Below are 25,724 nucleotides of genomic sequence, written 5' to 3' on the forward strand. Positions count from 1 at the left end.
GTAATCCAATTAGGTAAGCGGTAATGATCAGAATTTTTTATACCCGAGAATCGGGATGTTGACTTCTATCGAGGTATCAAAGTTCGAGTTACCGACTGACAGTCGACTCTATATTATACATCATACCTATATCACACAATAAGTATATAATATACTTTGCTCATATTTTTATAAAGTATCGATCGTTGCGGTTTAGCGTTGTCTCTGGTTTATGTACCTACCTACGCGATTCGTATCACATTTCTTCCATCATATCGTCGCGCAAACCGGGTGAATGTCGTCTACGTCGTCGGTCGCGAAAAATATAACGCAACTCGGTAACCGTATAGAAGAATTTCATTGTGTCCCCGCTATCTCTCTCACTCTCTCTCTCTCTCTCTCTCTCTCACATAATACGTAAATTGTTATAATTTTATTGCATAAAATTTCCGACATTTCCACGGGGGCGCGACTATTTCGCAAACGACCCAAACGTACTTCATGTACCGCTGCACCAGAATCCGATCTCCGGATAAGACGCGTGATTTATGATGGTAGTAAAATGCCATCACATCATATTATATTATTATTATTGCCGGTGCAGCGCGAGAGTTGAAGTTTTTTGACGGTACGCATTTATAACTTCGCGCGCGAGGTCGACGACGGATTCGCCGATAACGGCGAAGACCCAGACGACCGCGCGATGACTGTACTATACGATGATGATGACGACGATCGACAACACAAGACCTCTGCACCGCTGCCCATAAATATTTAACGACGACGTGTACGTTATACGCGTTCGCAAACCCGTAACGACAGTGACTATACGGCGTGCGCGCGTGTGACCTAAATAATATTGTATTATCGTCGTCGTCGTCGTATTCGCGCCGTCGTCGTCGCCGCCGCCAGTGACATGAGGTGGGGTGACGTGGTACCGCCGCGCCGCGCTCGCCGGACGACGACGAGACAAAAGACGCGCTCGACCCTGAACCGTCGCAGCGCCGGGATTATGGGCCGAGCGCGCGAAACTACTGCGCGGCAGCGACTCGCGTATACGCACGGACGCTCTGCTTCGCTTCCCCCCCCCACGTCATGTCCGATTTGCTCCGTCAATTATAAAATATTATACACGGTGCATTTGTGCTTACACACTCTGAACACGTGTCGCCGTGGAAACCGATGGTCGCAGCGTGCGTATGATTTAATGATATATTATACATATTATTGTTTTTTTTTTTCGAAAAAAACTGAAAACGTTCATCGTGCAGAGATTTTGTAATCCGACCGTGTATGGCGGGCGGTGACTGTCCGGTCGGTGGCAAGCGGCGGCGCCGCGTTTGGTTCGTCGGCTGCTATCGCGCGCGAAGTGGAACGAGGACGGTACTGTCCGACTCTTCGGCTCCAGGTGATCGTGTTTTGGTGTCGACCGCGACTTGGCGTGCGTAAAAAGCCGCGTCAACCGCGAACGTCGCCATCACACGTCCGTCTTGTCAACCTTCCGCCGATTTCCCACACCTGGCCGGCCGCCGTACAACGGTCACGCGGCCACCGACAGTAAGCGACCGCAGCCACCAGCTACGGACGCCGCTCGAAGTTCTCCGGTGCGCTGCGCCATGTCACGGTGTCTGCAGTCGTCGTCGGTCGTGTCTTCGGCGGCCGAGCACCATCACATCCTGCTGCACCGTCGTCCGCGGCGCGTAAACCACCGTCAGCGAGGTCAAAGACCTATATTTAGTCGGCGCCGCCGCCGATGACCGTTTCCGTCCGCTCCTGAAAACCCGTTCGCTCGCCTCTTCCTTTCTCGCGCGCGTCTTTCACGACACCACCGCTGCCACGTTCTTCTTCCGGTTCTTCTTGCTGTGCAGCAGTACCCATAATAATATACTGTTAATTACTTTTCGTGCGGTCTTCTTTTTCGCGCCAACGCCGGATCATCATCGCCGTCAAATCGTGACCTGTAAACGTCATCTGACTGACACGTGTATATTATTACAGCATAAAATCTCTATAGGTATTATATTTTATTGCAACGCATTAAAACACTATTTACACAATACTGCGATGATGTAGGTACACATTGTTGAAGTAGTACAACTCAAAAATATCTCAAAGCGTAACCACGTATACGGTTACCACACTTTTAGAATATCATATTATTATACCGCCGTCTAAATCAATTTCGCGTAGGTCGTAAGTGGAGGTGACGATTACGTACGATATAGTTAATTGTTATATTATTATTGTACTTACATACATACATACATACATACATACATACATACATACATACATACATACATACATACATACATACATACATACATACATACATAAATACATAAATACATAAATACACACACAATGGTAGAGGTATACGAGTATGTGTAAATAATACGACATAACTACATCGTTTTATTAGCTCGCACGAGTGTACAGTACGGCTCCGAACGTTGGCGGTAATTTTGTTACAACGATAGTGTGTGTAAGTAGTGTACATACACGACTAGTTACTATACTTATTACTACGCACTATCTAGGCACGAACGCCGTTAGAAATATATTTTTCTATTTAATAATCGTTTGTATAATATTACATTATTATTATGTCTCCGCACGTTGGTGTGTGTGTGTGTGTGTGTGAGAGAGAGAGAGAGAGAGAGAGAGAGAGAGAGAGAGAGAGAGAGAGAGAGAGAGAGAGACAGACTGAGAGAGTGTGTGTATAAGAGTGTTTGACTGCCTAATCGTTATCGTCAAGTGTATGTGTGTGTGTACGTTCATCGTACAATATGTGTGTTACTCAACGTTATAATATAATATGGACACTGCAGCTCTACATTCTGCTATTTTTATTAATCTCATAGACTGCGACTATTATAACGGTGTGAGAGGGTTACCTCCGATGATGGTCGTAACGAAATAAATTGGACTCGACGAACGGGTTGTGTGCGGGAGAGGGGAAGGGGGAAGGGGCTCATGGTTGGTTTCGTATAATATATTGTTGTTTGTATATTAGAATAACAATAATAATAATATATGATGGCGTATCCTTAGATATATTACATAATATGCATAATAATATATGCTGTTACCGGGGCTGTTGGGATCCAAGATCTATTTCGTTTCATTGGATTAAAATTTACTCAACTTGTGTAATATAATATGATGTACTCGGACGGGGCCTTGACTGTTTATCATAATATTTAAATCCGACCAATGGCCGTATAGAAGTCGTCTGTTTTCATTTACTGCAAGAGATACCGCTGTTACCACCACCACCACCACCACCACCACCACCACTATTGCCACTACAAATACGCACATAACTAACCTATATATATATAGGTAGTATAGTAATGTGTAATTGGTTATTAGCAATGTAATATGGTCTGTAGAATGAATATGACCGACACGCGGAGAACGCTATAATATGGATCGATATCGTCGTCGTAAGTGATGCGCGTTGTTTCGTCACCGCGCGGTTGAGTGCTTGAGATCGTCCGTCATCTGGCCATCCTCGACCGCCGCACATTGTTTTTTTTTCGGCGAGAGAAAGTCGGCGTCCAGTCTCGCATATTCTACGCGGCGTGCTCGCTACAGGATTTCGTTACGAAAAGCACATAATATTACGCTTTAGAAATAAAATAAAAAACACCTTCGACCGATAGCCACCGGTTGTGATACACACGATGTCATTCCTGTATATAATATTATATACGTCTTGCACTCGAGTGTATTCAGTGCATTGCATTATGGTAGGTAAATAATTGTTTGTAGTGTTGCGAAACAGTGCCGGTGCAGTAGAATATTCATGTGGTCGATCCAGTATTGTCTGCACTGTTGGTCGTTCGTTACCGTAACCCGAATTCGGACAATTCCGTTTTCATAAACGGTCGGTTTTAACGCCGACGCCCGATGACGAAGCTTTTCTCTTTTTTTCCGTCATACACCGTCGAAACGATGTATTATTTTGTTTTTTCGTGCAAACGATTCGTTTCGTATAATTAAAACAGAAACGTCCGCCGTCCGTGAGTCCGCCGAGCACTGTCGTTATAATAATAATAATAATAATCATCGCGGGCGCAGTCTGTTGGCAGAGATATTATATGTAATTACCTATATGTACATTGTACGCGCAGCAGCTGATGACGACGACAAATAACTCATGACAATAATAATAATAATTTTACATTATGTGCATCGCGACTGTGTCTTTTACAAAATATTTATCCACTCATGTTTAACTTTCTCTGCTGCTGCATTTGCGACGCGCCACGTGCTATTGACTTTCGACCGTAAGCGCGCGGCTTGTGGCTATTAATATCGACGGGTCTTCGACCACCGGGATTTGGGACGAGGCTTATTCTTTGAAAAAACGTAAATTATTCGTATAAAAAATAATTGTTGTCTTTGTCCCCTACACATATTATGTACCATACGTATAGCAAAGACTGCAGTTAATCGTGGGGCGACTTTACTCCCTCTGTATTTAAAATAGAATTACCAAAATGCTACAATTCCGGCATAGGGAAGAACTTTGTCTGTAACGTATATCGTTTCTATTATTTAGATGACATGAATACAATTAAAGTTATCAGTTTTATTTTTTTTATCTAGTTAAAGTCCGGTTAATAAAGTTGTTATATATATATTAAAAATTATTGGTTAATGCTACCAAAGAAATGTAAACAATACAGAATAAAGATAAAGTTCTTCTCTATGCGTTGCGGAATTTTGGTTCCCAATCGTACTGTAAACACTGAGAGAGTAAATTTTTTGCCATGTTGTACATTTGAAGACACATGGGGTACCAGAGTAATATTACTCTATGGTACCAACGTATAACGTCTTAACAGGAGGTGAAATTACAGCGTTTCTGTATTCCGTGTAAACCGTATACCTATGGTTTGATCCGCTATCAATCAAAGTATACCAAATATTTGAAAATATTCCACTGCTCCGCTGTGAGTCAGGTGGTTATATTTGAATGTGACTAGTAGAATCTTTTAATTAATAAATCATGATATGAAAATTATTTACACGAACCTCACTGTTACTTGGAATACGGTCCATAGCGTTTCATGTAATACGGTGTGAGTGTAATACTTTATTATTAGTAGGCCGCGGTCGTCGTTTCTTTTCGCGCCGACGAATGACGTGGAAATCGTAACCGCTGCGAACAATATTATAACGTATAGTATAGTACAGCGGTTCTCAACCTGTGGTACGCGGAAAGCTCATAGGTGATACGTGAAGAAAATCTACCTTTATAAAAAATTAATTTACTAACAAAATTGTATACATATAACATAAACGCATACATTATTAATAAGCGAAAAAATTGTCATGTGGTACGTAAAAATTTTCAAATTGTGGAGGTGGTACGTGACTATAAAAAGGTTGAGAACCGCTGGTATAGTACATTGCCCATATATGATATCGCCCGATGGCTGCTTGAAGTGACCTTTTCTCATTCTTCTTATCTTAATTGCGGCCCGTAGTGGTTAAGAAATTATACTGTCTTCGTTCTTTGGCGGTTAGTAAAATAATCTAAAAAAAACATAATATATGCAACAAAATATGCACTAGACTTTAGTTGAAGCAATGTATTATAAATGTATTTAATATAATAATGTAATAATTAAAGATATTGCCAGACAAATGGTCATGACTGCTGAGGTTTTTATTTATACTATTATTTATTTAATAATAAAAAAATTTAAATAAAAATTAATATTCCGATGACTTTCTAGTGTATTTTTGTATAAACAATATAATATAAAGCTAATTCACGTGAACTATCAATATGACAATATGGTAATATATATTATAAATTATAATGCCTATACCTATGTAATATTCCATACCTATATACTCGAATAGTACTTTCTAGTCTATTAAAGATAAAAAAAGCAGATGAAATGCAAGATTGCAACGCGATTGTTGCCATTGTAATAGATAAAAAAAATAGTCATAAATTTGATCTATTGATAAGAAATAAGAAATACATTTTTTAATTTTTATTCATTGTATATAATACTTTTTATGCCTTTTGCTCATTTTACTAGATTTATATACCTATTATATTAATATATTATTACAAGTATGTCGTGGTGACATTTGTATCGCAATTAGTAGATTAATCCTCAAAATAAGATCTTATAGTCCTTCTTAGTAACCTCCATCCAGGTTGATTGGAATCTAAACTTTAGATAATTCGTTTTTGATATTTTGATTATATTATAATTAAAATTCAATGCGCGTATAATATATTGATTTTGAGATCATACTCATGATATTATATTAATTAACCATGAAGATTATTTCTGTATTTATGCTTAGGTAATTTTTCAAAAAATAATAACTGTTGACAGTTTTTATTTAGTGAAATGTTAAAAGTATGAAATATTTGTTATTTTTATGAAAATAATTATGTGACTGTGTAACAATGCATTTATTATTATACAACTTTACGCTTAAGTACATATAAAAAAAAGCGGGTAAGTCGTGGATGTCGCTCTGCTGTACAGTAGGTTACTGTAATGGATGGAATTAAATTTTTATCCAGTGATATATCATTTTATACGAAAAACGATTCTGAGCGGTGACGGTTGGTTTATCTGTCTAGGATATATCATAGATTATTATTACTTACTAATTATTCGGTAGTCAGTAAGTTGAATTAATATTATTTGCATGTTGTCCTGAAATTATTAGCGATAATGAACAAAAATATATTATATGTATACTTGTGATTTTTACGTATGTTGTCAAAATTCAAACTTTGAATAACTGTCAAAAAAAATTGTGACTGTATTTCTTTTATTTTTCAACTGCTATTGTAAAAATATGTTAGGAGCCATCTATTAAATTTTTAAATCTTAGATATAAAAGGAAAATGTTTTATGAATTTCTAGCATAAAATAATTTGCGAATTTTTTTAACTTTAATTTTTAACTTTAAATGCTTATAAAAAAAAAATCGTGTCTATGAATTTTTAATATTTTTCAACTGCTATTGTTACAATGTGTGCCTTGCCAAAAGGCCAAAACAAAGTCTTGTATTACATTTTCAAGCTCTTCTACTCAACAAATACATTTTTATAGATATTCATTTAAAAAAAACTAATAATGATTGAAAATTGCATGGTGGATAGAATATACTTATATAATGTATATAAACATTCGGTGTAAACTTCATGTATCTGTGGTCATTTTTTTAAAAGTTACATCAAAAACTAAAATTGATTTTGTTAAAAACTAATTGTGCGTAAAATTTCCTGTTTTTCCCTTAATTTTTAGTTTGTTTATCCCGATTATTTAGAAAAATATTGAGAACTTTCTACTTTTAACTACTTTCAATATTTTATATGGTTTCAGTGACATATCATCACAAGTAAATAATTGTTATATTTGTCCAAAAGTTTTGTTTTTTTGTTTACAATTTTACCTTTGCGGATCATCAATATATAACAAGAGATATGAAGCCCCGCTCCCCAGAATGTTGATTCTATATCAAAAAGGATATAGTCTGCCTTAGTCTAACTTATCGTGCTGTTACTGCTATTTGTGTGTTGATAATGTGCTATAATATACTGTTTTTATTTTATTTACACAATTGTGCTGACTGACGTCGATAATATTATATGTATCGACATAATTTTTGCGCACGCGCCATGTCGCCCGTTCTCGCCACACGCTTGATCCCATTGCGTGATTCGGAAAATCGACACAGGAAAATCGTAAAATGATATTTACGAAAAGAATCTGGTCAGGAAAAACTGAATTTGATGATGAAAACTCTAATACAATGCTCCTGCATAGTGAATAATATTGGTAAAGGTGTATATGGTCGGTGTAGATGACTTTCGGACGTCGAAATTTTGCGGAGCGTGTGTCCTGCCCGACGCATTATAATATTTTACCATCGATTTAACTGGTTACGCTTGGCGAGTATTTATAATTACGATTACGTGAAATTTAAAAAAAAAAATACAATATTATTAATCGTGATCGTTATTCGAAAAGCACCGAGAATCGAACGATATTAATCGATGTTAACTCGAATACCCGTCTGCAAAACTGCAATGTATATCTCTATACCTACCACCGTGCCCTTCCCGCCCTATACGCAGCAGTACCTATTTATGATAAACCGACCGTGTCGAAGGTTGCGCGTGCGTCGCACAGGTTCAGGACACTATTATGGCAGTAAAATAATAATACGGCCACAGAGTCTTAGCCATCGCATCATCTCCGTATTCGTCGACAGATTCGTTTCTCTGTCGGAAATGCGCTGCACTCGTATACCATAGTATTCGCGCTGCTATAATAATAATAATATGTCCTACATACATGTTATGCACTTATATTTTATATATAACATGGTTGGCCGTGCACCGTGTTTTGCTGGTGTCACTGATGCTGCAAGTATATACGCCAAGGTTTTACGCTGCTTAGCCGCGCCTCCTTGACATCGATATTTGCGTCGCAGTTGGGACTTTCGCGTTGCACCAACAGCAGCGGGCAGTCTTCTTCGCCGTGTTATTTATAGCACACTTGGCGGCGCACAGCTTCCGCCGGCGGCGTGTCGTACTTATATATATATATATATATATGTACGCGCATTATACGATTTCGTTGCATGTTTTCCGGCGGTATATTGTGCGATAATATAACTATTATACTTACGATAACGCGTCCGGACGATGGTTGTTTCTATTATACAACACCCTGTTTATAATATTTACTCGAAACACTATATATTATGGCGTGTAGAAACTGTCGGATCATACGCCAGACTCGACTATTATGGTTAATAATAACCTCCACATTTCTGCCGCTTTATAGGTACTGTCCCTATAACTATTAACCTGCTAACTACCACGCGTCGGTCACTATATTTTTATGCGCGATTACTATCTAATATCTATATTCTATATGCATATATAGTATATACTAAATAATATATTACCATGACGTGTCTTGTACGGCGACTGGCCGACTTTTGAGTACTAATTGTAGTGTGTTATACTTTGTCCACTACACAACGATTTGTCTTATTGATACATGACATTTTTTGTGTTTCGCAGGTACTTTAAAATGGCGAAGACGGCCTCGTCGGCTCCGTCGGTTGATACTTCCAGCAACCCGCACCGCCAAAAGCCCGGGCCGAAGCCGAAATTATCTCAGCAGCAGTCGTCTTCGTCCGCGCCATCCTCGTCGACATTGCCGGCCCCGAAACTACCGCTGCCTCAGTGTAAAGTCAAGCGGAATTACGCGTGCGCTAAGTGTCCGTACTACACCCAGAACCCGCGCAGCTTCCTACACCATCAGAAGAACATTCATGCTGAACGAATCAAAGTATACGAGTGTTCACACTGCCTGTACGCGTCTAAGCATAGCCAGAAGTTGCAGCGACACGTGCATATGGTGCACCGAGTGGATAGCAAGAGTAACAAGAGAAACCACGGATACGATGAGTCCGGAAAGCCGCTTCTGGTGCCACCTGTTCGGATCCGGGTACAGCGTTTCGAAAAGTTTACGGATCAGCATCTGGCCAAGTTGGTAATCGTAGAGGACGTGGACGTCGAAGAAGTACTCCCGGTCAGTGCTGACGAAGAAGGTGAGAATGAGCTTGGAGTTGAAGTCAAAGCCGAAGCTGATGTCAAAGCCGAAGCGGAAGCCGGAGTCGAAGCGGAATCCGTAGTGGAACCTGAAGCTGGAGAAGAAGCAGAAGCTGGTGTCGAAGAGGAAGTCGGAAGCGAAGCCGAGGAAGAGGAAGAGGAAGAAGAAGAGGAAGAGGAAGAGGATGATGAGCTAAACGATGAAGAGGGTGGTGAAGAAGAAGAACAAGAGGACGAGGACGAAGACGAAGAAGATGAGCAAGGCGATGACGACGATGGTTCAGTTAGCGCGGACGACCATATGCCTGCGGTCTCGGAGCTGCAAATAGTATCGCCTACGCCACCATCCACAGAGTCACAACCGCCATCTCAACAACAACAGCAGAAAAAGCACAAACTGGAAAAGCCATCCGTGACGTTCATCCGGTGTTCTGTGTGTCCATTTGGCAGCCACAGCCGGACGTTGGTCAATAGGCACGAGAAATCTGCACATTTGAAGAAAAAATTCTTCCGGTGCATGAAGTGCAATTACGTGACCCACATGCGGGCTCGTTACACCAAGCACGTCAAGTACCACACGATGCCGATGATCAAGTGCGACGACTGCGACTTCCGGACGCCGTACAAGTGGAACCTGGACCGTCACAATCGCAACCACAGCATCGTATCGCCTGGCACTTACAAGTGCTCGCACTGTTCGTTTTCTGCCGACATAAAGCAGAGTCTCACGGTACACGAGACGAATCACCACGTTCCACCCGTGGGCGGCGTGTTCCCGGCAAACGGTCCCAACCGCCGCCGATACCGGGTGGGCGCGTCTGATGCTCCGGGCTCAGCTGTTGACGGCACAGAGGTATGTATACATTATAAAATATGCAGTATAACGGCGAGATGCAATATATGTTAGAAAGTAATTTAATTTGATACTATAAATATACCTAGTATTGCAACAGCGACAGTGCTCGTTGCTTTTTCATATAAAAAAATACTGCTGATGCGTTCAGATGACGCTTTTAGGTTTGAAGCTTATAGATCAAATTATACACTGCGAATATTGAGCTATAGCTATTATACGTATACCATGCGCGCATATTCGGTACGTGATGCGTAGTAGTTTGTCCCAAAGACTCTATTGTACTTGTATCAGAAATGAAATAGATTGAATGGAGAGAGGCCCAAACTGTCAAGGCATTCGATAGTACAAATTAATTTTTCTAATAATTATTATATTTATTTCTTAACGTTTTACAAGAAATATAATCGAGAATCAAAATATAATTCAATAAAATATTTTTACTAAATTAAAATTGAAATAGGAGCTTAAATAGGAATTAAATTATTATTATTAAGTATTTTAATTATTCTAACCATGGCGTTAATGATGTAAATCATGTACTCATGTAGGTACTGTGGTAATATTGAGACCAAGTTACCGCATGCATATATGTTGTTACCGAGTGCAAAAAAATGTACATATATTGTAGCTCTATCAGTGTATATATGGTCTAAAATTCAAAGTATGCGACAATTTCCATCGAATAATATATACTATACCTTTATTTTATTTCATCGTTATATATTATGTTTGCCAAAGTTAGTTTTCCCTAATCCTTATAGTTGGTTACTTACTATTCATACAGTACCTACTCTCTCGCTTATGTGGGATGTTCTTACCACCATTAGGATAATATGATATAAAGGTACGAAGATAACGGATAAATTAATGTGTCATTACTCGTAGCACATTCGAGATTGACGTTTTTGAGCACCATATGTGAACCATCAATTGAATTATTGAAGGTAATTTGTATTAATAAAACATTTCTTTAGTCTATAATATCGTTCATTATAATATGCGATTTTCCAATAGTTTATAATAAATTACAAACCAATATAATAATAATAGTGTTAATATTATATTATATACCTACATTCAGAATAATTTAAACGTTATACCTACATTACTCTTGGATTTCTTATGCGATGTATATTTAGAATTAAGATTTGTCAAATTAATTAAATTACGATTATTAATCAATGACTGGTGAAAATTAAAAAAAAAAAACAATTAAATTTTGTCCCGTTAAATATAGAAATACGAGTATTAAAAGTTATTAAAAGCCACGATATCACAGTGATATTACATTTTTGCCTAATGAGTTTTTTTTTTAACTTTTTAAGGTTAAAGATTCTTTATTTAAGTAGTTATTAGGAATTAGCTAATAAAATTTACTTACTTCACTGACTATATTTACTGAGCTGTTATTACTATTTACCATTTATGAGCGTTCACTGTGACCAGATAAATTTTGCATTTAATATCTACGCAAAGGTCAATTCTGACGTAAAGAATACCTTTGAAAATCGAAATTCTCATTAAGTAGACACTTTATTAATCACCAAATTAACTTGATGTATCTAACATTAACTTTATGAAAAAATTATTGCTTATAAATTTGGTTTATTATAAGTTTTAGTTGAAGTTAATTACTTTGATAAGGACCTCGGCATTTTCCTTTGATAATATAATATCTAATAAAATAAAGATTATATATTTATCGAACCAATTTAATAGAATTAAATTAGATAACTAAATCATACTTGCCGGATGATGTGTATTTCTCTCGAAAATGATTTGACACGCTGGATGAGAGTAAAATATGCATTAGCAGTTTTCTGTTTTAAAGAGTACCATTTACAATGTATGTTTAGGCAAAAGGTATAGCTACGTAAAAATTGTTCTCATGACTGCAATGAATATAATATGTATTTTAATTATATTATTATATATTTTAATCATAGACGCCAGGTTTTAAAAAACTTAATGGGTACGTTGCCTTGCTTTGATATCATAGGCATAAATTCACAATTTGGGAGATGGGGTTTAGCCCCTGGTCAATAACAATGTCCCCGTAAAACTTAAGGAATGCATGGAATTACCTTGGGGACTAATTACAATTTCTAAAATTATAATTTTGGCTCTCCGAATTGCGTCTATTCGTGTCATGATTTTACTACTTAAGAGGACGCTACACACATATTTGTCGTTTCCGTCTTACAAGTGCGTAGCAAAGCAAATTTACGCTTAGCAGATCACGTTTAAAATCGTTAGTTTAAAAATTAGAGTAAATTGACCTTTAATGAAACTTGATGGTAAAAACATTATTTTTGTTTGTATGTGGGTTTTTAACGATAACTTGGTTTTTAAGTGAGTTTTGAGCATTTTTAATTTACGCTTTTTTATATACGTATAACTTTGCTATAAAATTGAAGTATCGTAAAAAACCCACAAATAATGTTCTTACCATCAAGTTTCATAATAGATCGATTCACTCTAATTTTTAAACTAATGGAGCTTAAGGCGTGATCTGCTGAGCGTAAATGAGCCATGTTATGCATTTGTAAGACGGAGACAACAAATGGGTGTGTAGCGTCCTCTTAACATTTTTCATTTTTTCCTTTGAAATGTTATCATGAAATTCTAATTCTAAATCATAACACTGATCTATTGCAGTCAGATATTACTTAGTCCAAAGCTTGTTAAAACATTAGTTATTAAAGTAAACAACGCTGTAATATTAATATATTCAGTATCAAAAAATCCCAAAAATAATTCAGATATATTTCCCTTTTCATCAATTATGCAAAAACATATTGTCACTTATTCTGTGCAAAAATTATCACTTGCTAAAATTGTTGAAACTTGGATATTTGATTATAAATACACGTTATAAATATCTAATATTCTGATGTGTGTACAACCCCCACATAATAATTTCAATGGGTGCCTTAGCTTCCGGGCATGGCAAGTACATGGCACTTATGATTTCAATATTTATCCCGATGTTTATATATATTTGTTTCCAAAAAATGTGAATGTGTGTACATTCTTTTGTTGGTTGTATGCGGATATACTGTGTTTTATTAAAACACTTTTTAAGTTACCTAGTAGTTACATTGTACACAATATTTTGATTCATTTTTTTTTTTTTAATTACCATTTTTAGCTATATAATACTTAATGCAGAGTAATTATTCATCTGTAGGTTCTGTTATGCCAGTTTTGAGATTTACAAAAGCTTTTACAATATCCGTTGTCGACATAAATGTAATTATTAAATTATGTTATTATATATTATACCAGATTAACCTTACGGAATTATTGATTTTACAATCCCAACATTAACTATTAAACCTTTAAAGGCCGATGATAAGATTAAAAAAAAATTGGCAGGTCAGGTTATTATACCAAGCCTGGGAGTGCAAGGTAGGTCATATACTTTATATTCGCAGTGCCATTATTATTTTGATTTGTGAAGGGCATAAGCGATGTTATTATGTGCGTGTATATATTATATTTTATGCATATCGTATGTATAATGTATTACATGCCTATAAACCGCCTTGGTGTGATTAATTTATACATATATAGGTATTCGATTTTCAATTCCAAAAGTTTTTTCCGGAATTTAAGAGGGTGTCTAGAATATAACTTATCTAATATCTAGTACCAATGTGTCAGGTATAGATATATTCAGTAACAGTTAACGTTCACGATTCATATTTTATCAGACTATCAAACTATATTTTAATATATTGTACCTACTGCAGATATAGGTTACCTTTACAATATCGGTAATACCTACCTTTACAACATTTTTCTACTTTATCGGCCGTACATGCAGGCATACATATGGTACCTATTTAGTATTTATAGGTACTGTTTTAAAAAAAAATTTTAATCCGTCCGTTAAATTCTAGCCTTACTTTTATAATATTATTCTCATAATTGTATATTTATATCGATTGAATGGTTTTTTTTTTATTGTGCGTGTTTGCCATCCGGTCATCATTTGGTGTGCGCATTCTGTCGCTAAAATTGCATGTCTTGCGTATTTCTCGTCGCCATTAAGTGACGTGTTAGACTGTTGTGTTTTTTTCAATATGTATCTATACCTGTGCAGCACAGTCGAAAAGATTCCTTTCAAACGCTTATTATGTATTATCGCTACATCTGCGCCGTCGTCGTGCAGCCATTTTATCATCTTTTCACGTGGTTGTTCAAAATATCCCCCGCAGTGGAATTTTATTTCAACTTCATCTTGCTTTTTAATGAAATTAAATAGAAGATATAGAGTTGGTATTATACGAGTAGGTGTAAAAGTAAACCGCAGTCCAGTCTTTTTATTTCATTACCTAGGTTCAACTTTTCCTGTTAGGAGAACTGTATATTAAGGTTTAAGTGGTGCCGTGTAAAACAGACATTTCAATAATAAGCTGCGAACAATAATAATGAATTATTCTTGTTTTAACTCATATAAATAATATGCCGAACATTTTTTTACGAAATATACAAATAAACATTTATTTTGTATACATATAATATATATTGACCGAATTAGGGATACGATCACTCGAGGTCCAGTTTACTCTGCAGTGTTATACTTAACTTATCTATGGCACTTAGAAGATAGGCTATATAGCCGTACTATACATATATGAGCGTACTTGGAAGCCATTGCCACGAGGTGTTGGAATTTATTAATTTGAACATAACATTTCAATATTGTAATATTTGTAAAGGAATCTCCATATTTTTAAGTAACTCAATCCAGTGATATTGGATACAAAAATGTAATACTTTTCCGTTAATTTCGAACGAAATTAAAATATTTATATCAAAACAATATAATATAAAATAAGTGTAATCTATAAGTATAATAGTACAAATAACGTAGGTAATAACACATTTTTTTTAAATATAGCAGGTAATACCTACTACCTAGTTATATTATTATAGACTATTGAGGTTCCTAATATTTTGCAATTCATCAAAGATGAAATTTTATTTTGAAAATTTTATAAAATAAGACTATATTCAATAAACAAACATTTTTTCAAAAAAAATCTTCATTTAATAAAAATGTTCTACGTTTTTTAAGGCTTCTGAAATCCCAGTCATAACATTTAAAATAGTTATCATAATTTTGTTTATTAATGGTCTACTAAATTTTAATTTTAAACATCTCTTTTACATTTTTAAGTTCGGTAAAAGTTTTTTAAAGTTTTATGTAAAAAATTCAAAAATTGTATTTCTCTAATTATTGTATACTTCTGTATTTTATAAATCGTAAAATACATTAAAAGGGGTAAAGTGTCGATAAATAATCAATACTGTAAATAATTTGAATGGAAATTACAAGTAATGGTAATACAATTTACAAGTAAAAAACGTAAAAACAATTTTAAACACAGCCTGACTAAAAATAATTAAATGAAAAACCTTCCTTAAAAATACTTAAAAAAGTATTTAAAAACTTGCAAAAACCTAAAAAGCAGTAGATAAACGCGAAACAACAGTGAAAATTAAGTATAAAAATCGAAAAAAATTAGAGCTTAAAAACATAAATAAAGGTTTTTAGTACAAACTGACTAAAATAACAAAAAATAATGTTTAAAACTTTCAACTATATATAATATTTTAATGAAAAAATTTATATTATATATAGCTAGTGATTTTTTATTAAATAAAATAAAATAAATATCCTTATTGAATATATTTAGTTTTTTCCCTATAAATATATAGATTTTTTATCAAATAAAGGTTCATTATAGAATAGGTAGGTATCTATAGATTTTTATTGAATGAAGATTTTTAGAGTTTATTCTAATACAAATTCTTTATAAAATATAGATTCTTTATTGAACGATTTTTTTTTTTATTGAATATAGTTTTATTTTATAAAATGTTCAAAATAAAATTTTTAATAATCTTTTATAAGTTGTAAAATATTAGGAACCTCTATAGTCTATAATAATATAACTAGGTACCTGCTATATTTAAAAAAAAATGTTTTTATTACGTTGTTTATACTTATAAGTACAAGGGAATTTTTTCTAGTCAGCACTCTGCCACAAAAATATTAATAGCGGTTAAAGTATGGAGTTGCAAATTTCAAAAAGAGTGTAGACAATTTGTAGCAAAATATTGGCATACATTTTGATTGGTTTGCACAAAGTCGGGGGCTAGTGAGTTAGCCCCCAAAAAAGTAAATCGTTTACTGTGGCATAATTATGAATTTGCAAATTTCAAAAAGTGTGTTCTAAATAGTTGCAAATAAGTTGCAAAATATTTGTTTAGGTTTGGAGTGAATTGGACAAAGTCGGGGGGCCAACTTCACGGACGTTATTACATGGCTAGCCCGGATATGACGTACGAGTTTTCAGTTGGTCGATAGTATATACTATAGACATTTCCCGGTTATCCTCTGCAGAGCTTATTGTAGTCGTGGCCCCGCAGTGCCAAAGACCGTCGGCATTGGAGGGTCGCGATTCGATGACGTGGCGGTGCTTTATATATACTATTGTTGTTTATTATATACGACTCGATAAAATTTAGATTATATTTCGCTGCTTCAACAGAGCGGAAACTGCCGTTTATACACCGTGGACTTGTGCCATTTATAAATATAGGTATTATATATTTTATACAGCTATCATGGCATAAAGTAATATGAAACTATACAACCGTATAATAATAATAGTATAATACTAAATCCTCTCCTTGTAGTTTCATCAATTTTGGACGGTGGTGAGCGATGAAGCAGGTGACTGAAGGATGGGTATTTTCTATATATCGTCGCTTTCTTATTATATATAGGTGAAACCAATCAGACCAATGCTTGACTTAATGCCGAATGGGTGTCTTCCTTACAATGTGTTGAAAATGTACAAGGGACAACATTTAAAAACAAAAACAGGACAAGTTAACGTATATTATAGATGTGGTCTGTAGGGTGTAGCTTATTATTGAAGTATACGGTCACACGTAATGGATGTGTGAAATTTAGGGAAAACGATTCTTAGCAGAGAAACGGTCTGTAGACTATAATATTTTGAAACATAATCATAAATATGTTGAAAAAATTCAAATAACCTAACCTAACGTAACCGCAAAAAATAACATTTTGTATTTTTAGTTTAAATTTCCAGTTACGTAAAATTTCAAGTTTAAATGTCTATACGAAATGTGTAGGTATATGTAAATTTAATAAAACATATTGCTCAATTATTCATTGATCGCTCCGCTCAGAATCTAAATTATAATATAAGAATTGATGGTTAGAAAAAACCTACGATCATTACTAGTGGAAAACACCCAGGTACTGAGTACCTATTATACTCGGACTTGGTATTTTTGGTACCTATTCAATCGTTACAAAACGAAGAAACAACGAATTTTCCATTTTTTGGTTGAAGATAATTTTGATATATTTCGGCAGGAACTAGTATGTAAACGTCTATAAATAGTTTCAGTCTTCTATGGCCACCATAATGGTACATTATAAATACATAAATAATGTTCACATTATATACTTAAGTATCATTGAACTACACGACGTATACTGGTATACTGGTCGCCGGTACAACTGCTGTCACGTTGTCATCGAGTCCTTCGTAAACGGTTTTGCAGCGAACGATCGGCCGCAGCTTGCAAAACACATTTCAACGTGCGCCGCCGCGCCGCGCCGTTGGTGTGCTGCAGTGTTTATCAATTTATGTACATGAAGTTATTATAATATGGTGCAGTATAATGCGGTATAGGCATAAAAATTATAACACAACCATAGTTGCAGCAGCAACAGTGGCGTGGCAGCAGTGGTGGCGGCGGTACCCACTAATAGTCCGTCACGTCGGTGTACGCGAGAAGTCTATTCGTGGCTGCGAGTTCGTTAACAGTCGTTCGTGCGTTATTAGCCGTAGACGTATATACACACGCGGTAAACACAGTTGTGAAAACATTTGGACGGGACGTAATTATGATCTAATTAGAACGATATTACCATAGCTCCACTGCCGCCGACACCATTCGCGTATGTAATAGTTGAGGTACCTATATAATAATATTAATGTATTCAATTCATAAACGTAGACAATTTTCCGGCTCTTAACGTCGACCGCACTTAAACCGGTGTGCGTCTATACGTATTTATTGGATTTCGTATTCCTCCGTTCCGCGCATCTATTGCAGTGCTCTTGGATTTACCAACCTAATATTTTAAAGTATAATCGCACGATATGTGTACAATTTTCTTGTAGAAAAAAAGCGCCCGTCTATCCGGCTTTTGTTTGTTGGGTTCCGGGAAATTCCTTGTTCGTGGAACCTATTACGCTGATGACGCGGTTAGCTGCTGCTGCGGCGGGAATACGAATTTGTAAATAAATAATATACCGTTTCCACATATAATATTGTATTACATTTCTTAAGAAACACCGTACAATCCCTAAACAAGATTCCAACACTTCTGATTGCAGTTCGTACAATGTTGCACTTCCAACAATCGTCGAAACGAAATTCGTTTGCCATAAACTCTAGAATTTTTAACTTGACATAGTTAAGATATCACGTTAAGAATGCCGCACAATATTAATATTGTGGTGTGCTCTTTTACTCTTATAAACTCGTTTTAATTCTTATCTATGATGTTAAAATATTTTTTTTAAAATATATTTTCAGTTATTAAATTATAGCAACATGCTAATTAAAACGACATATTTACCTACTGTTTGAGTGAGAATTATAATCAATAGTATTTTCTGTTAAATATTTGCGGTCGTCGTCGGCGAGCTCAGATTTTAACTCCGGAATATTGAACGAACCAGATTTTAAGCGCGCTCGTGCAGTGAGTTGGACCGTATTTTCGTCCAGAGTTCTAAATTACGATAACCTTTTGATTGCCGCGGCCGGCATTTTGTGATGTACCATATTATACGCATGTGCGTAACATATTTTATATACTTACACAATATATCATAAAACGTTATACCGTGTATAATAACATGATATACACGTGCTGCTGTTACTGCTTCAACAGGAGCAGCAGCAGCAGCCAGAAATGTGTTACACAAACACGCCGCCTCGCCTTATCTAATCTTCTGCGTTAGCTCTCCCGTCTCCGGTCTTATAGGAATTACTAGAAATATGTATTGTATTATTATGTAAATAAAAACAGTTGTTGAACAATTTGTGTGCTACGCTATAAGTTTATAGCGTATAATAAAAATATGTATCTGGCTTTTGACTTGCGCAGCTCGTCGCTCCATTGCACTTATATATAAGTATATATACTACACAGTACCCTGGGTACGTCGTGTGGGCACTGGAAAAATTCCTACACAATATTTAATTTTCTGTTTGTTGTTGTTCGTCTCTGTATTCTGCGTTCGTTTTATAACTATATAGTACCTAATGTAAAATGTTGTCAAAACTTTCCATGAAGCTTGCACCTGCAGGGATTCTTAACTGTGATTGTCACGTGCTTTGTCTAAAATTAAAGCTTTTGTGATTTATATTGTTTTCTATATATTATAGTAAGAAAATATATATAATTGCGAGTTTCTCTGCAATATCTATACGTTTTTTTATTTTTAGTGTCTAGTGACTATAGGATTCCTTTTTTTTAACTATAGTAGGTGCACAGTTCAGTTCTTTCTTCATATACTACGCAGAGAATTTAATTTTGAATAAACTTTTACATTATTACAGTACCATTATTAAGAGATATTAACATTTAAAAAAAATATGTACTATATATTTGTATAGTATTCATAATTTTATTATAAAATTAGTTGAAAAAAAACTACATCAAAAAAATGTTTTTTTTATATATTTTTTCCGTCCAAACTAAATTTACACATTACATCCTTACACATTGTTTTACTTATTAGTTAATATTTGTTCTTAGCTATTGTACTGTTTTTGCCTTTTACGAAATAAATCCACCATCAAATATATTTCAAGATATTTGACTAAAACATTTTACATGTTCGTTTGTGTAATTTTTTTTTTTAAACTTACTTTTTTGCTGTCGGTCACATTCTAACTTTTAAGTTTAGTAAATATATCCGTATCGCTACGTGAATGAGTTCTCCTTATTGTATGCACGCACTCTGTTCGTTTTAGTACCTTAGGTATAATACAAAGCACCGGCGTCGCTAAATTTTGTTTTCGCCGAAAACACCGCCCGTAATCCGGCTCAACAATATAAGAGTTCCTATCGAATATTATTTACCTTTCTGGGAGAATAATTTTCATAAAATATTAATTTTAGATCAACACATTTATGGTTTATGACTGAAGACCTTAAAACACTTGGTCGAGATTCAGGAGCTAAAATATTTGCAGCTTTATATACCGTGCGCATCTTGTTAATGTATTTGGTACATTGTGAATAATATAGCCATATATATATAGCGATATAATTTCGCTCGTGTGATTTGTATCCATTTGGATTTTGATGCGTAATATATGCTAAAAACATCTAACACTAAAATTTTCTGAAATATCATGTACCTACCTATACCTAATTTAAATTCTGTTTTTGCGGGGACTTTCGATAGCAAGGAGAACTGATGTAATATTTTAGTTTTATATAATATTATACATTTTTGTAAGACTGACATGTTATAGACTATAGGTAGCTTACCATAGATCCTATCTAACGCCCCCCTTCCCAGGTGGATTATTTTTAGAAAACCAAACAGAGTCTATATGGTGTCTATATAAAATTGAAATTTTTTTTGATTCGGAAAAAACTAGAATATAGTTTGTTATTTTTTTTTTTTTTTTTAATCCTTATATAGGTTATTATTTGTAAAATTTGATTACCATAAACGAGTAACTAAATATTGCACTGTATAAACTGAATGTACTTATATTTAATCGATGTTTTTTCCTACCAAATACGCGATTATGATATAAATATACCTTACCATTTTAAATACTCATTTTCCATGCTAGCATTGCTAGCTTCTTTAACAGGATTTTAGTTGCTTATTAATTAACAATTTGAACATCGCACTTTGAGACCATGTAATCAGAAAGTTACATACAAAGAGAACGGTTTTTTTCTGGAATAGTTCAATTTTTTATTGACGTATCTCTTTCCGTTCCTCTTATCTTTTGTATTATACAGTCATTTGGCCTTTGGTCTCCGTCGTCGTCGCCACGGCTCGAATTTCTCTCTCTTTGGTGCGTCGCGATAACCGGCTGCGTATATTTGACCCGAAGTCAGCGCGATTCCTTTAACGCTTATTTAACTGTTATCGACAACCGTTTTACCACTCCTCGTCTTCCTATTATTATACAAATTACATGCATACAGATGCCGTTTGCGCTATTCAACTGGTTAGTATGGCTGTTGTGTACAAACGTAGATAACTCACACCCAAGTTCTGTTTACATTAAATTTACACTATCTATACGATGGCTCCAATTATAGTGAGCCTGTATAGTTTTTAGAAATTTTCTCATCACCTATACAGTGCAAAATGGGTAAGTGTGGTTCATAGACTTATTAATATATGGAATGCGCTTCTCCGGTACTCTGCCATATGTTGCCACGTGTCAACAGTGTTAAAAAGGAGTAGTCAATACCAATGTTATATAGTGGGACCTGACTACCTTAGATGTATGCCATCTTTTTCTATAAATGTTGTCATGTTTGTTGTTAAACTATTCTCTCTCTCTCTCTTGCTATAATGGATATAAATGGTACCCAATTTGTATGCTATATTTTTCTAACAATGTTGGTTTCCTGGACCTCTCTCGCTGTTATCAGTTCATTTCTTTATAGGTAAATTGCTTGGTTACATAGATAATTAAGATTATGTTGTCTCTATCACTACTGGTAATATTAAGCTAACACTTAACCCGCGTTGTCCTTGTCATACAATTTACAATTTTAAAATGCTCATAACTCACTTTAAAATTAAAATATAAAATTCTATTAGACAGTTAGATACTTTTAAAACACAATATGACAAATTGTTTTACGATAATATTGAAATTAATTGAATTCAAAATTTGTCAGGTAGTGGATTGAAAAAATCGTTTTTTTTTATCATAAACTGTACCCACAACCACCTTGACGAACATTATGATAATTAATTATATATTGTAGTAGACTCTCTGATCACAGTATCTAATGTATATTAAGCATATTGTAGGATATAGGGATTTTCTATCTGACTGTGTATGTACAGTATATTATTTGTGCGGCTGTATGGTTTTCCATTAGTAAAATTTTATATTTTGTATCTGAGAAAAATAATTGACTGTCTTCGTAATCTCCGTAGTGTTCCTACTAAGGTAATGATTAAATAATAACGCCTTTTATGCATTATATTATGCCATGTACACTCGCGACGCATGAATGTGTGTAAGTATAATGCGAGTGTATGTTTTCGTGAGTGGTTCGCTTCAGTCGAAACGTGTTTTTGCATTTTTAGGCCACGCACATAACCATATAATGACTAGGGATATGGTATGGTTGAAAAACAAACACAATAATATTAAACTCGTCGTTGCATCTCATATTATGTATATAAGATGTTTTATATTATACTCTATATATAATACGATATTACAACGGTCACTTTATATTTACGGGTGTATAGTCGTTTTCCGTCAAAATCGACCTTGTCGTTTAATGCCAAGTCCGTTTATGCGATACCTATTATACTTTTCCATTTTCCACCGAAATGAAAATTTAAATGTTCTTATCTTCATAACTCTTTGCTTATTATAAGAATTTTTAAAATAATATTTTATTGTTATGTAATTTTAAGCTGTGTAAACTTATTGCGTACGTATTAACGGACAAAATAAAAGAAAAAGAAGGGGAAAGTACTAAAGTAGATAACCGTTCTGTTGTATGTATTAGGTGTCGAGAATACCTTGTTATTACTCATTAGGCATTGAATTTAGTCACTATAATGTGTTAATTGAATTTGATGATAAGTCATTACATATACGAAAAACGATTCTGAGCGAAGACAGCCTCAGCCATTCAGTTAAATGGGCAGGTATATTCCATGGTTATTGCGAATTTTTCACTTAATTTTTTGGAATTCCAGTATTAACTACTTATAAGCATAGACCTTATACAGGGTGTCCCACAGAGATCTGAAAAATTAAATAACTTTTGTTCTAATCAATATTTTTAAAAAATTTCTTTTAAATATAATTCATAGACACTTGCGCTACATTTTTATAATACATTTTTTATTTTTTATTTTTAATACTGAAAATAAAAAACTTAAAAATTGATAAACAATTTTTTCGAAATATTCAATATAGCCAATTTGAAAAATCTGAATTTTAGAAAAATTTATAAGGTAAAAACATTTATTTAAGTCAAATGACTGATTTTTTACAATTTTTTTAAATATCAATATTTTCGTTAAGTAAATTACGATCTAGTTTATGTTAGAAAACCTTGTAATTTCAAATAATAATAAAGTTTTTTAAAAATATTTTATAAGAACATTTTTAAATAAGTGCATGTTAAAATCTAATTATTTTTTTATTGTATTTATTTTAATAATATGTGATGTATAAACTATAAATTACTATAATTTACCTAACGAAAATATTGATATTTAAAAAAATTATAAAAAATCAGCCTTTTGACTTAAATAAGTGTTTTTACCATATACATTTTTCTGAAAATCAAATTTACAAATTGACTATATTGAATATTTCGAAAAAAAAATTTATCAATTTTTAAGTTTTTTATTTTCAGTATTAAAAAATAAAAAATAAAAAATGTATTCTAAAAATGTAGCTCAAGTGTCTATGGATTATATTTAAAAGAAAATTTAAAAAAATATTGATTAGAACAAAAATTATTTCATTTGTCAGAATGTCAGATCTCTTTGGGACACACTCATAAGAATATAAGGTATATGCTTATAAGGAACCTTGCATCACATTTAAAAGATTTATAATCCATTTTTTTTTTCATCGACATTTAAAGAAAAAAACATCGAAGGCATATTAACTTTTTGTTGGGTAACCGATCATTCTTAAAAGTATTTTCCTAAAAATCTATAGTTAATTTTATTGTTTCCAGGATACTATAAATATTAATAGTCTACATGAATAATTTTTTTTATATAACCGATTGTTCTCATATTACAAAGATTATAATTTCTGTTTTATGGAAAATGAAAATATAACGTGACTGAAAGGTTAGAAAAATCGAACCATACGCTTTGACGACCACTTTTCTAAACCCCAGACATTATGGTTTTGAGATTTTTGGCGTATTTTTGTGGTATCGCGATGACCGATGACAATAGCTCTCGTCCATTATACGCTAATATCCGTTAAACGCCCATTATGTAAACAATATATGAATCACATTTGTGTCGTATACATTATACATTTATGCATTGCCTAGAGTCAATATAGATATTAGATAGCAAGCCTCTGACCGGATATTGATTGTTGGACATTAAACTTTGATTTCTCCGTAAGTGGATCATTCCGACACATTTTTATCGCAGATCGTATTGTTTGCTATGGTCAGTGTCGAATTTGTATGTACATAATGCATATATTGTGTGAACTGTTTTTTGTCTTGTCGATCTCCCATCCCGGTTGTTATACATTATATTGTATTGCTATATCACATATCGCGGTGTAATCACTCGAACAATTAAATATAAATTTTCAGACATTTCCGAGCGTAAGTGGTGATAGTGATGACCAATGGAATCTATAATATATCGACAAGACAAAATATTATTCTAGGTCGTTGTTTGTTTCAATTGTTGTTTGTGACTGGCGGATGAGTGTGCTATTACCTATATCCAAATTAATAAATTATTTTTAAAGCAGTTCTGTTATTCCATTCGCGTCTTCCGGTGCGCGCTCCTCGCTGAGATCATGCGGCGTGATGGTTCACACTATGTATGTATAATTAATATTATATTTAATACTATTTGATCACAACTCAAATCGAGCAATTTTTACGTATGTATTTAGCGCACGTTGCTGTGTCATGCAAAATATCGTTCTGGAAGTTAGGGTTAGGTTTACTGTTTTTGTTCGTAAAGCTCAAACATTGTATGAAATATGTGACGAAAAATTGCATTATGTAAATTCTTTTAACAGTTTTATTCATTACGTCATTCTACATATCATTGCGTTTCCACAACCACCTGTGTAATGCGCATTGCGTTTAAATGGTATTATAACCTGCAGTACTTGTACGTATCTTTATATTATATAATTTACAAACGCTGGTCCAGAAAAATAGTGTCTTTAGAGACT

General features: G+C 34.3%; 1 protein-coding gene across 3 annotated transcripts in view; it reads left to right on the plus strand.

Annotated features, from left to right (window-relative positions):
- LOC107161532 (uncharacterized) overlaps positions 1–25,724 on the plus strand; it is a 75,817-nt gene that overhangs the window by 35,254 nt on the left and 14,839 nt on the right. For all 3 annotated transcript variants that reach the window (XM_089216523.1, XM_089216518.1, XM_015507973.2), the window contains exon 2: positions 9,071–10,457. In XM_089216523.1, the coding sequence (XP_089072649.1) occupies positions 9,081–10,457 (1,377 nt within the window). In that variant the 5' untranslated portion in view covers positions 9,071–9,080. The remainder of the gene's footprint in view (positions 1–9,070; positions 10,458–25,724) is intronic.

This window comes from Diuraphis noxia, unplaced genomic scaffold (assembly GCF_037042655.1).
Source record: "Diuraphis noxia isolate RWA-SAM2 unplaced genomic scaffold, SU_Dnox_SAM2 contig0001, whole genome shotgun sequence".
In the NCBI taxonomy this organism is placed as follows: domain Eukaryota; kingdom Metazoa; phylum Arthropoda; class Insecta; order Hemiptera; family Aphididae; genus Diuraphis; species Diuraphis noxia.